The sequence below is a fragment of the Cynoglossus semilaevis genome, chromosome 11 (genome assembly GCF_000523025.1).
Source record: "Cynoglossus semilaevis isolate Cse_v1.0 chromosome 11, Cse_v1.0, whole genome shotgun sequence".
NCBI lineage: Eukaryota > Metazoa > Chordata > Actinopteri > Pleuronectiformes > Cynoglossidae > Cynoglossus > Cynoglossus semilaevis.
This window is the reverse complement of record NC_024317.1, coordinates 11,325,144-11,338,374: the sequence shown is the minus strand read 5'-3', so window position 1 is coordinate 11,338,374 and position 13,231 is coordinate 11,325,144. Positions and strand designations below refer to the sequence as shown.

General features: G+C 40.1%; 2 protein-coding genes and 1 long non-coding RNA gene across 3 annotated transcripts in view; 2 read left to right on the top strand and 1 right to left on the bottom strand.

Moving 5' to 3' along the window:
- Positions 1–6,756, top strand: part of txnrd3 (thioredoxin reductase 3) — a 10,474-nt gene extending 3,718 nt beyond the window's left edge. The window contains exons 4-16 of the mRNA XM_008320545.3: positions 581–688; positions 847–919; positions 998–1,117; positions 1,214–1,356; positions 1,575–1,690; positions 2,281–2,506; positions 2,611–2,703; positions 3,146–3,222; positions 5,049–5,205; positions 5,468–5,575; positions 5,900–5,995; positions 6,118–6,252; positions 6,648–6,756. Of these exons, the coding sequence (XP_008318767.1) occupies positions 581–688; positions 847–919; positions 998–1,117; positions 1,214–1,356; positions 1,575–1,690; positions 2,281–2,506; positions 2,611–2,703; positions 3,146–3,222; positions 5,049–5,205; positions 5,468–5,575; positions 5,900–5,995; positions 6,118–6,252; positions 6,648–6,710 (1,515 nt within the window). The 3' untranslated portion in view covers positions 6,711–6,756. The remainder of the gene's footprint in view (positions 1–580; positions 689–846; positions 920–997; positions 1,118–1,213; positions 1,357–1,574; positions 1,691–2,280; positions 2,507–2,610; positions 2,704–3,145; positions 3,223–5,048; positions 5,206–5,467; positions 5,576–5,899; positions 5,996–6,117; positions 6,253–6,647) is intronic.
- A 4,706-nt stretch (positions 6,757–11,462) lies between these two features.
- Positions 11,463–13,231, top strand: part of LOC103386337 (carbohydrate sulfotransferase 11-like) — a 9,232-nt gene continuing 7,463 nt past the window's right edge. The window contains exon 1 of the mRNA XM_008320546.3: positions 11,463–12,504. Coding sequence (XP_008318768.1) covers positions 12,414–12,504 — 91 coding nt within the window. The 5' untranslated portion in view covers positions 11,463–12,413. The remainder of the gene's footprint in view (positions 12,505–13,231) is intronic.
- LOC112487710 (uncharacterized) lies at positions 12,580–13,101 on the bottom strand. Its single transcript, XR_003051054.1, has 2 exons — positions 12,908–13,101; positions 12,580–12,839 (listed from the first exon to the last, which is right to left on the bottom strand). It is a non-coding gene; the product is annotated as an uncharacterized LOC112487710 (long non-coding RNA).

Here is a 13,231-nt window from a genome sequence, read left to right as displayed (position 1 = left end):
GGCTTGTAGGTTTAAAAAGGTACACTATCGGTGTATCGATTTTAATAAATAGTATTAATTATAAAATGTGAACTTTCTGATAAGACTGTATTCAGTTTCTTTTAAAGTTAGCTCCATATTTAATATATACACTGATTTTACACATTTTTTCATTTTACTGAAAACATTTTTTGCTCTGTGCAACTTGTTTGTTTGTGCAGATGATTTGTATTGTGAGTGGATTATGATGCACTCACCTCACCTTACGTATAGATCTCTGTAATGATTTACATCTACCCTGGTCATAGGGCGTTAGATCTTTCTGCTCGTTGACCTCAGTCTACCTGCTGTAGTGTAAGAAAAACCAGTTGAAAGCTGACAGAATGTCGTTAGCCCAGTATATGAATATATATATTATATGTACAGTAAAAAGCACTACTTGACAGGTGTGATTTATATATGGACTCAGGTAATACATTTGGTGAGGTGGGGCTTTTGCATGCGGTGATAAAATACTGTGTTCTTTCACAGTCCAGTGACTCAGAGTGCAGTAATCATCAGATTGGGATTTTTTTTTTTTTTTTTTTTTTTTCCTTATTAGGCTCATAGAGACGGCAGCCTGCAGCAGCTACTTACCCCTGACAGTCCATCATATGACTATGACCTGATAGTCATCGGAGGAGGCTCTGGGGGCCTGGCCTGCTCAAAGGTGAGGTGATAAGGTGCAAGACATGCACATTTTTCTTTGCCTTAGTAAAAGTCCAAGAGGTTGTCGTTTGGTGGTAAGCGCTTATCTTTACAACTGCATTCAGACTTTATATTTTTAATTGGTGAGAAGTATCAGTCACACTGACTCTGTTAATGCAGGAAGCTGCTATACTTGGAAAGAATGTCATGGTGCTGGACTACGTTGTACCAACACCAAAAGGAACCACCTGGGGTAAAAAGCTGTCACTTATGGATATCATTATAATAAGGGCGTTTCCTATCCATTTGCTCACTCAAATTGTTTTGTCAGGCCTTGGAGGCACCTGTGTCAACGTGGGCTGCATTCCAAAAAAGCTCATGCACCAGACGGCTCTTTTGGGGGTAGCCATGCAGGACGCTCGCAAGTACGGCTGGGAGTTTGATGAGACAGGTGAGGAGTTGATTGTCCACAAAGTTGTAAGAGGGAAAAAAATCCAAGGCTGTTGTGGTTTTGCCCATTTTACTGATGTGAACTGTGTGTCTCTAGTGAAACACAACTGGGAGACGATGAAGATGGCGGTGAACAACTACATAGGCTCCTTAAACTGGGGCTACAGGGTTGCACTGAGAGACAAAAAAGTCAACTATGTCAATGCCTATGCAGAGTTCATCGAACCACACAAAATCAAGGTAAATGCATTTTATATTGGAATAAGAAATAACAGTGTGCGCTGTGCTTGACAAGTCATTTACACCACAAAGAGAAAGAGGGGAAAAAAAAAAAAGAAACCTCATCAGCAAATACACTCTTATTGGCACTTTACTTTATCTGGCTGTTACACCCAGTGTTTGTCTGGCTTTAGTTGTTAAGATTTTTTTTATCTGCTCCTCTTTTGTTTTCTGAATAGGCAACAAACAAACGAGGGAAGGAGACGTTTTACACTGCAGCCAATTTTGTCCTGGCTACTGGAGAGAGGCCGCGCTACCCAGGAATCCCAGGAGACAAGGAGTACTGCATTACAAGGTAAATATTGGAGACACTGTACCTGGTGGAAAAAGAGCTTCACACATACAGTACACATCACTTCATCACTTTAGGTTGGCCAGGCTCTGTATTGTTCCTGAGGCTGGCCAGGGTGCTAGGTTGGCAGAAGTCCACTGAAATCAATTTACCTGTTACCCCCTGTTTGGATGTTGCTGGTTGATTTAATACAGCATCACATGAAATAGTCAACCTAAAAATGCCCAAATACCCTTAATTTCAAAAAGGTTATCCTATTAAAAAAATATGGTTCACAATGTTAACTGAGGCTTCTTGCAGGACTTGGCAGATCTATGAGTCCAAACACGTTCCCAATTGATCTAGGGTTGGGAGTCTCCACAGGTGGCTGCTCTTGTGTGTAGCTAATAATAACCCAGGTTTCCTAATGTGTGTTCTGTGATTATGCTGCTGTTATAGCAACATACAAATGGCCTCTTGCTGTTTGTTCCACCCAGCAAAGCAAACGTGACGGTGTATTGGATGACAACCCCTCTGTTCTTACATAATTAAAATGTTTTAAATGTTTGAAGCTAAAAATGTTTATTCAAAACTACATTTTCTAATTTTACTAGTGACGACCTTTTCTCATTGCCATACTGCCCTGGAAAGACCCTGGTTATCGGGGCCTCGTATGTGGCCCTGGAGTGTGGAGGCTTCCTGGCTGGTTTGGGTCTTGATGTCACCATCATGGTTCGGTCCATTCTGCTGAGAGGCTTTGACCAAGACATGGCCAACCGTGCCGGGGAACACATGGAAGAGCATGGGATTAAGTTCATCCGCAAATTTGTTCCTATCAAGGTGAGTGTTTTTAAACTGCTGCATAGACCAAAAGACCAAAAGATTGATGCTGGGTCAAAGGTTATTTATTTTGCTTCTGACACTTCTATGTCTGTGTTTGTCAGATAGAGGAGCTGGAAGCAGGCACTCCAGGAAGGCTGAAGGTGACGGCTAAGTCCACAGAAAGTGATGAGCTCATCGAGGGAGAGTACAACACTGTATGAGCTTCATCCTTCAATCTCCTCTCACTCCTGTCCTCCTCTGTTGTCGAGACACTGTTACCTTGGTTTTTATGACGCGGCATCACACACACGAGAACATGAGCCATCAATTAAAATGTGAAGTAGACTCCTCTTTGAATGAGAGGGGACAGTTGGTCTTGTTTGAACGCCTTCTTCCAGTGACCATAAATAGGGGTTGCACGGAAATATAATTTGAAACGACTGATAAAAAGTAATGTGGACGATAATGTGTAATTCAGGAGGTGGTTAGATAACAGCTGATAATAATTACATTACCAGTGGAACAAAAATGTTCACAGTTTACACAATTCAGTAAAAGGCTTTTAACGTGTTACTCATCTACATCCCTTTTTGTTTTGAATAACAGTGAGTTCCATGAAATTCAAAACAAACGAAAAGTAACGTGTTTGTTCTGCAGGTGCTGATAGCCGTAGGCAGAGACGCCTGCACAGACAAACTTGGTCTGGACAAGACCGGGGTCGTCGTCAACGCAAAGTAAGTTCCTGGCACTGGGACAGCTTTCATGGTTCCTTCTTAAGGGGAGAAACACTCGTGATTGTTGTTATGGTTCTTCAGTTCTACGAGTCTTGTTAGAAATAACAGAGACCATCATTGTCTGGTTGGTCAGTTATTTTTAGCTCGTCTTTTTCTGTTGTGCCGTTGGGATTTTTCTTTTCTCGCTTTTCTCGTTGCTGTAAATGAGATGTGTCAGGCACTGTGGAAGATTGTTTGGGCGTGTCTGAACACATGAGCGGTGAAACAAGGTTTCTCAGCCACATTGTTACTCATACTCATTGTGCAACGAGCCTCTGGAAATAATGGGTAACTCCTAGTGTCGGTCAATGAGACGGCTAAAAAAAAAATCACTAGGACGTTGCTTGAAATGTCTGTGTGTGTGTGGTCACAATTTAATTGGCCAAGAAATTTTTACTCTAGTCTATTCTTCAGGATTCTTATCAGACGGTACAGGTGTAGTTTTACACTGACAGTCTCGCTGACATACGTTCTTGGTTTTTTTTTTTTTTAATCAATGCTTGGTCGTCCTGCCCATAGTAACAAGGAAGCAACAATGACTCACTCGCTTCCAGGACAGCACACCAAGTGTCTAACAGTAAAATGACACCTTATCTCAGTTCATCGGCCGTGTTAAACGCTTCCTTGTTAAACGCCTCCTTGTTAAACGCTTCCTTGTTAGCTTTACTTCCTGGGTCATTTGTCTTTGACTTTCTTCCTTTTTTGTTCTGTCTTGTCATTCTGTGTCTTACTACTGGCATTTCTGATTTCTTGTTGTAGGGGGGTTAAAAGTTAAAAGATGGTTTTTCACTACTGCTGTCCTGTCTTAGTTCAGCAGATACTGGGGTTTGAACCAGTTCATATTGTTATTCAATTCCATGGCTGTTTTGTTTATTGTTCACGGTGTATTTTTCTCTGATTAAAGATGAGAAACTGTCAATATACTGCTTTAGAGCCCCCTCCCCCATAGTCTCCCTCATCAGCTGATGTGGCCTGTGCCTTTAAGACTTGCACTGTCAGAGTGACTCAGCAGATGTTGGCTTCCTGCAGGGGTGCTGTGGTAGCGTGCTGGGGTAATTGATCGAGAAAAGGAACAACTGCATGATAAGTATATTTAAAAAAAAAAAAAACCCATATCAAACCTTCAATCAATTAAAATGTTCATTTAGCCGCCATAATAATCCTGTTGCTGCAGGTATTGGAGGAGTGTAGTTTTTTTCTTTTTCTTTTAATGAGTGCTTCAGAGGCCAAATAAGATTAAAACAACACAAGTTCAACTTATGAGGGCCCCAAGTCTCATGCCAGTCTTGTGACTGCAGTAGTATTCAGATCGGCTGACCTTTAGCCTCAGGACATGTGGATATAGCAGCCACTAACAGCTTTAACAAATGTGTTTTTGAAGCTTTGCTGTATTAACCCACTTAAATGGATTTTCTTTTCTCCCTATTTTTCTGAACACAGTGGATTGTGGGACATGTATGGAATTGTAGTGCTGTTAAAATTTGCAATGCTTTAATGCTATCTGGAGACATCATCCAAATCACCCCCCCCCCCCCCCCCCAACCCCAAACACACGCCTCTCGTCTCGTTCCCCACCCACCCGACGTGTCAGACATCATCCAAATCACTCCCCCCCCCACCGCCAACAGGTCGCATCTGCATGTTTTTCCACGACAACAGTGACTGGGAACAATCTAATGCAAAAAGAAATCATGGTGTTGTCATTTAGTTCCAGTGGCAGTGGGAAAAAGAAGCGTAAGGTCCAAAGGGTCTGCTGTCACTGCTAAATCCTCTGTATTTTCCTGCAGGAATGGAAAAATTAGGGTTAACGACGAAGAGCAGACGAATGTGCCTCACATCTATGCCATTGGAGATATTCTGGAAGGCAAGTGGGAACTGACACCTGTTGCAATCCAGGCTGGCAAACTGTTGGCTCGGCGCCTTTACAGTGGATCAAGTATCAAGGTAGAGTGACATTGAAGATGTACTTTGATCTACCCTTCAGACAGTAAAAAGGACGTTCCTCTCTCTGACTTACCTGATTTGTCTGTTAAATCTCTGTGGTCTCCCCAGATTTGTGACGTCAAAATGGCGTCACAAACTAAAACAGCTGCTCTAATGTTACCAGTTCCACAATTTTAGTCCAAGAACTTCATGTATCCTGTAGACCAGTGAACTGTATGGGACGGATTTTATTGACACTAACTAATGTTTCTTTTCTGTTCAGTGTGACTACATCAACGTTCCCACAACCGTTTTTACTCCCCTTGAGTATGGTGCCTGTGGCCTGTCGGAGGAAAGAGCTGTTGAGATGTACGGACAGGAGAACATCGAGGTGAGACGCATGTTTGGATGAAATAAATATCATTAAGTTCATCTGTCTATAAACTATATTAATGGTTCATGATGTCAAGTGTCAGAGTTGTTGTTTCTCAAATGAAATATGTTTTTAAAAAAAATCGTCCTGTGTAATCTGGGGAATATGCCGTTTTCATCTTTTTTTCTATTTTGTGGGCGGGCGTATTGAAATTTCTCAGATAATTTCTGTGACTTATATTTATTTTTGTGACATCCAGCCTTATTAACAATGTGAGACCTTCACGATATTCAGAGACAGACTCTGGTTGCTAATCCATCTGTGCTTCTGCCCTGCGTCCAGGTGTTCCACAGTCTGTTCTGGCCTCTGGAGTTCACTGTTCCTGGCAGGGACAACAACAAGAGCTACGCCAAGGTCATCTGCAATAAACTGAACAGGGTGAGAGAACATGTGCTTTGTGAGGTCACAGTCAGGGCTGATCTGAATACAGTTGACGTACTGCAGAATCTTTTGTACACGTACAATAAATCAAATAAACACACACATCTTGTTCTTCTTAGGATCAAGTGATTGGGTTCCACTACCTGGGTCCTAATGCGGGGGAGGTGACACAGGGCTTCGGTGTAGCCATGAAGTGTGGCGTTACCAAGGAGCAGCTGGATGGAACCATTGGTATTCACCCAACATGTGCTGAGGTGAGAACAATGTTCTACAAAAGCTCTGAAATACACAGCTGTTCCACACCAAAACTGACTTGTCAGTATATTAATGAAGGCAGATGAACTTATTATCGTGGTAACACATACATCAACAATTATTTTATTGCCCATTTTTCTATAAAGATTGAGAAAAATGAAGACACCACACCAACACAGCTTGCTGCTGTAAAAGTTGTAATGTATGCAAAAAATATATAAATACAGAGGTTTAACTTAAAAGACAAACACATGTCAGCTGTCAGGTCTACGTGCTAGTGTAGGTAAGAACCTTGTTACTGGAGTTCACCTCCTGTGTGTATAAAAACAGACGAGGCTGAATCCCAGCTGCTGTCTGACTGACTTGTCTCTTGTCTCTGTCCTTGTCTTTTTAGATCTTCACCACCTTGGAGGTGACCAAGAGGTCTGGTGGTGACATCACCAAGGCTGGCTGCTGAGGTTAAACCCTGCTGGTTTAGCTAGCTGCTCTCATATCAGAACCTTGTCCACCACCGTGTCCTGCTCTCAGAGGAGCACCAACACATCCGTATGTGTTGGTGCTGTTTGTGACGTCCTGGCCCGTAACCTTACAGTGAGGTGGGTCAGGACTGAGTTCCTCTGTTACAGCACCCGGCGGTTGCTCACACTCTTCGTCCAAACCCCCAACTTTAAACTCTTATAATTGACTCCGTGGTGTAACATGCTAAGATGGATAAACATAGACTTCCATACTTCATGTTCATGATGATGTATACTTGGTTCTAAATCTGACTGCTGGTAAGATGTTCATCTGTCTGTTTGATACAATCTGGCACTGATTGTCCGAGCTGCTAGCTTTATTCTGGCGCTTCAGCTCCAACAAGAACTACTTCCTACCACGTAGTACAAGAACATGTTTGTACTGTATACCATTTTGTCAAGGAACCAAATTGTTTCCTTTGAACGGCTGATGCCTGTTGTTCAAATGCATTTAGAATCCTTCATGATTGATGATATTAAAGCACCAACTAAGTCTTCAGGTCTGTCGTGCCTTTCTGCTCTTTTTATCGATTGCTCTGTGGAAGCCGATAGTTAAACATGGTCACTTGCTTGGATCCCCATCTGGTCAAGCCTCTGCTTTCAGACTGAGTGTATGCAAGTATTGGATGTAGTCAGAGTGAAAGGATAGGCTTTTCAGAATATGAGTTCAGGTTTTTAGTTTTGTAGAGTATGATCCCATTTAGTAGAATATTTTTAACACCAGTGATTGGAAATATTTCTGACGTGTAAACAACTTTTTCCCTCTAAATAGGATCATACTTCATAAAACTGAGATCTTGTTTTATAGCAGAATATTTGAAATGAGAATCTTTGACTTTATAAATTGATAAAGGAATCCCAGTGCTCTTTACATTTTTAGGATTTCTTGAGTTTAACATTTATCTTTCAACCCGTTTCTTTGTGCTATGGAATATAACATAAAAGGCTGCGCTAGTGCAAGAGTAAACTACTTGAAACCTGAATATCTGTTTCCTGGGCAACATTTTCAAAGACTTTTCAACCAAAGATGTTTTTCAAACATTTTTCTTGTCAGACTTCTTTTGTTTTACTGCCGTGCCCCTCCCTGCATTAATGCCCATGTTCCACAGGCTTCTCTGTTATACAGTCCATACACATCATTTTATTCATACCCAAGTAGATCCTTGTTCCACAGTGTGATTTGTAATAACTCCATTGAATTGTTTAACTCAGAGTATGAGGCATTATATTACACATCTGATTTTTTCCTATCATGTCAGAAAGGACTTAAGGCTAATACAAACGGCGTTCTACCACGCTGCTGTGCTGTGTCTCAGTACAGGTATACAGAAGAAGGAACCAGTATTCTACTGTCAATATAAACATACGTTTGACTTCATTTAAAGCTTGTGTGCTGTTTCATTCTGCTGTCCTGGCTCTGCAGCATGTGTATGTTAGGATGTATGTAGTTGTGTATGTAGGTAAGGAGTCAAATTAATGTTAAAAAAATGTTGCTGGCTAGCCTTTGTAGCCTACTTGTCATTTAATAAAGGGATATTTCACTGATTTTTGTCTAATTTCTTTTTTTTTTTTTTCTCTCATGTTCAGGAGCAGGCAGGACAGTAAGCAACACCAGTCAGTTTAGCAGCCACTAAATTGAGCGGCTGTTAATAAAGACAAGTGTCCTGACCAGCTACAGTGCAATTCTGATCCACAAGCCTGTTTATAGGTGTGTTGAACAAGAGGAGACTCACAAGTGATCAGTGATACAACACTAGGTGAACCCATCAGTTAGTCTGACTGCACACCTCCTCACTGTCTTTCGGCCCCTACATGTTAATCTGACATTTGAAATTTCTAAAATAACAAATTCAGAATGTGATGGCAACAATATTGCAATGTAACAAATGCTTAATACTGAAGAAGTTGTAATTTCATATAGCAACAGCTGTATTCACAGTGTTGACATTAAATTGTTTATTAGATGATTTTTAAGTTATTGATGCTGCCTTTACTGCTATCAATATATAATCTAAATTAATAATTTTATGTCATGTATTAAAATGATCTTAAAATGTTACCACTTTAAATACTCAACAGCAGCAGAGCACATATGAGTGAATGAGAGATCTGCTCCGACACAGGCAGTGCGTCAGATAAAAACAGCCTGTTGCAGCCACCAACCTTTCAACATCTAAATCAGAGAGCCTTGTAGTAATAATAGCAGCATTTCCTGTTAGGGCCACTCATCCACGAGGAGAGGTTTTTGATCCAAGCATCAGAGCTGGTGTGAAGCCTTTGTCGGTGCCATTGGTACAAACTGGTTTCCTGGACAACTGCAGCTTTGATGAATTTGGACTCATTTTCTCTCTCTTTTTTAAAGGACTGACGTCAACACACACGAAGGGAGCTGCTCTGTATTAATATTTTATATTTATCTAACTCGTAGCAATGTAGACGTCTGTCTTACAAACATACAAGTCGTAGAGAAAGCAGATTTGTGAGGGTTATTTAACATTTTATCAGTTATTATCTTTATGGCTAGGTGACCAATTTGTACCAACCTCTGTCTGTCTGTCTCTCTGTCTGTTTCTCTGTCTGTCTGTCTGTCTGTCTCTCTGTCGTAGATTTGAAGATTGAATTATTTTATGACTTTAAAATTAAAAGAGTAGCTACAACTTTAATTGATGATGGGGTTTTTCAAAACGAGTCTAAAAGTATTTACAGGAACCCGATCCTCCGCTGACTTCTTCTAATGTCACCATGACTTGCTGCTTTTCCCACTTCATATTGTCAGTGGTCAAGGGGGGAGTTGTACAATAGAATCTCATAAATATTTCAGCCGTTGAATCATAATGATGAGGAACAGACACTAACTGACAATGTTTAACCACTGAATTCCACCATGACCTGAAACCTGTCAGGTCACATTTACTCTCCTGAAGTGAGTGAGGTTCTGGTTACAGATTAACAGGACACTGACTATCCTCGTTTCAGGGTTTACCCTGACACATCATAAAACATTAGCAAAAATGCTACATAGGCTAACAGTGGTGACCCTGATGAAGGGAGGAGCTGACTGTGATTCATCACCGTGGCTGTAAATCCTATATATAACGAACAAGCATATTTGCTCTGTCTTACTTTTCCTTTGAGGCCAGAAGGTAAAACAACAAACACGCAGACCAGTTCTTATGATAATTGACAATGTTAAAAAAATAAAACGTTAAGTGTAAGGCATAGCTTCAACATGTCTTTAACTTGTTCTTATTTTTCTCTTTTGTTTCTAAGATCATGAAGAATCACATTGCACTTCAGTGGTGGTTTCCTGTAGTAGACATTATTTTTCAATTGTAGCCAAATATTTTCTTCGAAAAAATAAACAAACATGTCTCTCTCCAATTGCTGTGACCCATTAAAATAAAAATGTTGAGAGTATTTGATGTATTATTCTTTTATTATTAATTTATTATTATTATTACACTTTCTCACTTTTTTATTATGACGTGTGCTTACTGCTGATGTTGCTGCAGTTACTGGCCGCTAGATGGCACCATCATCTCCCTCGTGTTTGCACTCTAACCTTGTGTGATATTAATTTGCGAATTGACTGGCTTATTTCTAATGAACAGCACAGAGATCCAAAGTATCGATTACTAAGAGACTCGGTGGGTGTTATATGTGACTTTATTCATGACGTGTATTTTAAAGGACCAGCAGTTACGGTAAATGAAAAATGAATTAGAATCTCAGTTTCTAATTACCCGCCTTTTTCGATTTTTTTTTAGATTAGATTACATTAGATTAGCTTCATTGTCAAGTGGTGCAGTTACTGTATAAACAGAAGTGCAGAGGCAGTGTTTGTAGAGACGAGGGGACATTTGGACTGTCCCACACCCCCTCTCCTGGAGGAGCGGTCAAGCTTCAGGAGACACGGTCGACCCTACGCCTTCGTAAAACCAGCTGATAAAGATACGTGACGATGACGTCGAGTGTCATTTCTAAGGAAGACGGGAGTTCACTGTGGAAACGTGTCAAGGTTTCCTTATTGTATCCAAAATAGATATTTTATAATTTTAAAAAAGTGAATAGTCGTTGCAGTTAATGAATTACAAGGAACGGTGATTTCTCACAGCAGTTCACGCTAAGTTGCTTTTTCGTGCGTGTGTATTTCACTGACTCTTCACTAAAGATTTCAGCGAGCACAGAGGGACGATGATAAATACAAAAAAACAAAACCTATTCATTGTAACTCTTCATTGTTCAAGTGTCGACTTTGACTTTGACAGATGTAGCACAGTGGAATTGAAAATCAACAGCAGATGTCTGACTACAATCCATCAGCTTTTTTACAATTTAAAACCTAGTGTTAAAATAAGGTGTTAAGGTAACTTGACATACAGTTAACACCGGATATGACTTCATTACGATGTCAAAATAAAATCTCAACGTGCTGAATAAAATTGTATTTTTTATTTTCTTTTTTCCCATTTTTCATACATTTCACTCACATGAGCCTTTAGCTCTTGCAACATACAAACTATGTATAGTATACTAAAATAGGGAAATAAAAAAACACCAAATATACACATTGACCTTGACTTTGTCTAGATCTATTGAACAGAAACCTTTTTTTACTGGTATGGTTTGGTTTTGTAAAATTATAATTGTTGTTCTTCATTCGTTACACTTACGTTACTGATCTGTGGTCTGACTTTAAAATGGTAGTTTTTAGTGAACCTTGTGTTGGTTTATTTCCAGTGTAAATGCCAGTGGGTTTTAAGGACTCAAATGGTGGCGATAGCCAAGTCTCAGTAATCTGAGCAGGGATGTCGGATGTTGGGGAAAGAGAAAAATGAAACACACTGTCCGACCGACTGCATCATGAAGTCCATTAGTAACAGTCCACTGAATATTATAAGCTTTAATAGAAAATTTACTTTATTTAGGGTCAAACCTGACCTTAGCGCTTTAGATTCATGGGGACATCTAAATAAACCTTTTTACTTCTCAAAGAGCTGCTCTGTCAACTATTGTACCTCCTCCCGTCATAATAAAACATGTGTCCACAGATGATTAAATATAATACTCACACAAATTCACTTATTACGCGATGTCAAAACAATGATGAATAAAAACTGACGCTGAGGGATTTAAGCGCGCGTGTTGTTTTATTTTGAAAGGGTGGGAGGAAAACACGTGGTAAATGATTCTGGGCCTCAGATTGAGGGGGTTTAGGCTGAAGCAGTCAGCGTTACAAGGGTCAGTGTGTGAAAAGCAGCGACTGCTCGGCCTCACGTATCCCGCTATTATATACTCAGCGGCGGCCGTTTTTTGGACCACTATACCGAGAATTACGGTGTTGCCCTGCGGTTGTTTTTCCAGCCGTAGTGCGCTGTCAACGGTGTCTAATGCTGGTTTTCCTCGCACCAGCCCAGTTAAATCTCGCTGGTACCGATTATTTGTTTTTCACCCCCAATGTCTGTACCACAGTGGTAGCCAGATTAAACTATGCCAGGATGCACACAAAGGTAAGAAGCAGCAGAGGTATTCGAGCCCGGTTCACTGTGCTGTTACCGTCCGTCATCAAATAGACCCAGCCCGGTGTCGAACACCCTCCACGTCGGACTGGATTCGGTTCCACTGGTTTTTAGTGACACAGGATGAGGAAACCCAAAGTATTTCGCATGATTTTTGCTCTGTCCCTGGGTTGTTTCATGATGGTCGTCTTCTACTTCAACGCCATGAAGCCAGGTGAGAAAGATCCCGTGCTGGTTTTTCTTCTTCTTCTTCTTCTCCTTGTTCCTACTGTTGATTTATGGATTTATTTTTCACAGCAAATGAGGTCAGGTTTGAACCGTTCAGACAGCACACTTATATAATAATAATCTCGTTCTTTCCTTTTACACACTGGTTCAGTACTAAGGATGTAAATATCAAGTCTCTCGTTAGTAAGATACAAATTTATGACTGATTCTGTTTATTCCTGGAGCACGTGGAGAACGTGATCTGAACGTGCTCTTTAAAACATCTCCTTACTTAATAAAAAATAATAATAAATACAGCTGATCTTTTCACCGCATTTGTCACTTTTATTGCATATTGTTTACACGTTAATATGCAGTTATCATGCTGATCTTTTCACGGCATTTGTCACTTTTTATTGCATATTGTTTACACGTTAATTTATATTCTATAGATTTTTATTCTTCTCTTTCCTTGGATTTTATATTTCACAACTAAATGACTTATTTTATGTGTTCGATTTTTCAGAATGACCCAAAAATTGTAACTGCTAAGATGAAAATAATAATAATAAAAAAAACCCCTCTCATTTTACGTAACAGTTTTCAGAAACGTTATTAATGTTTTTGATTTAAAAACCCTCTCATTTTACATAACAATTTTCAGAAACGTTATTAATGTTTTTGTAGATCCGGTCTTTGTTCTGTTATGCAGCAGTGGCAGGTGTGAGGCAGGT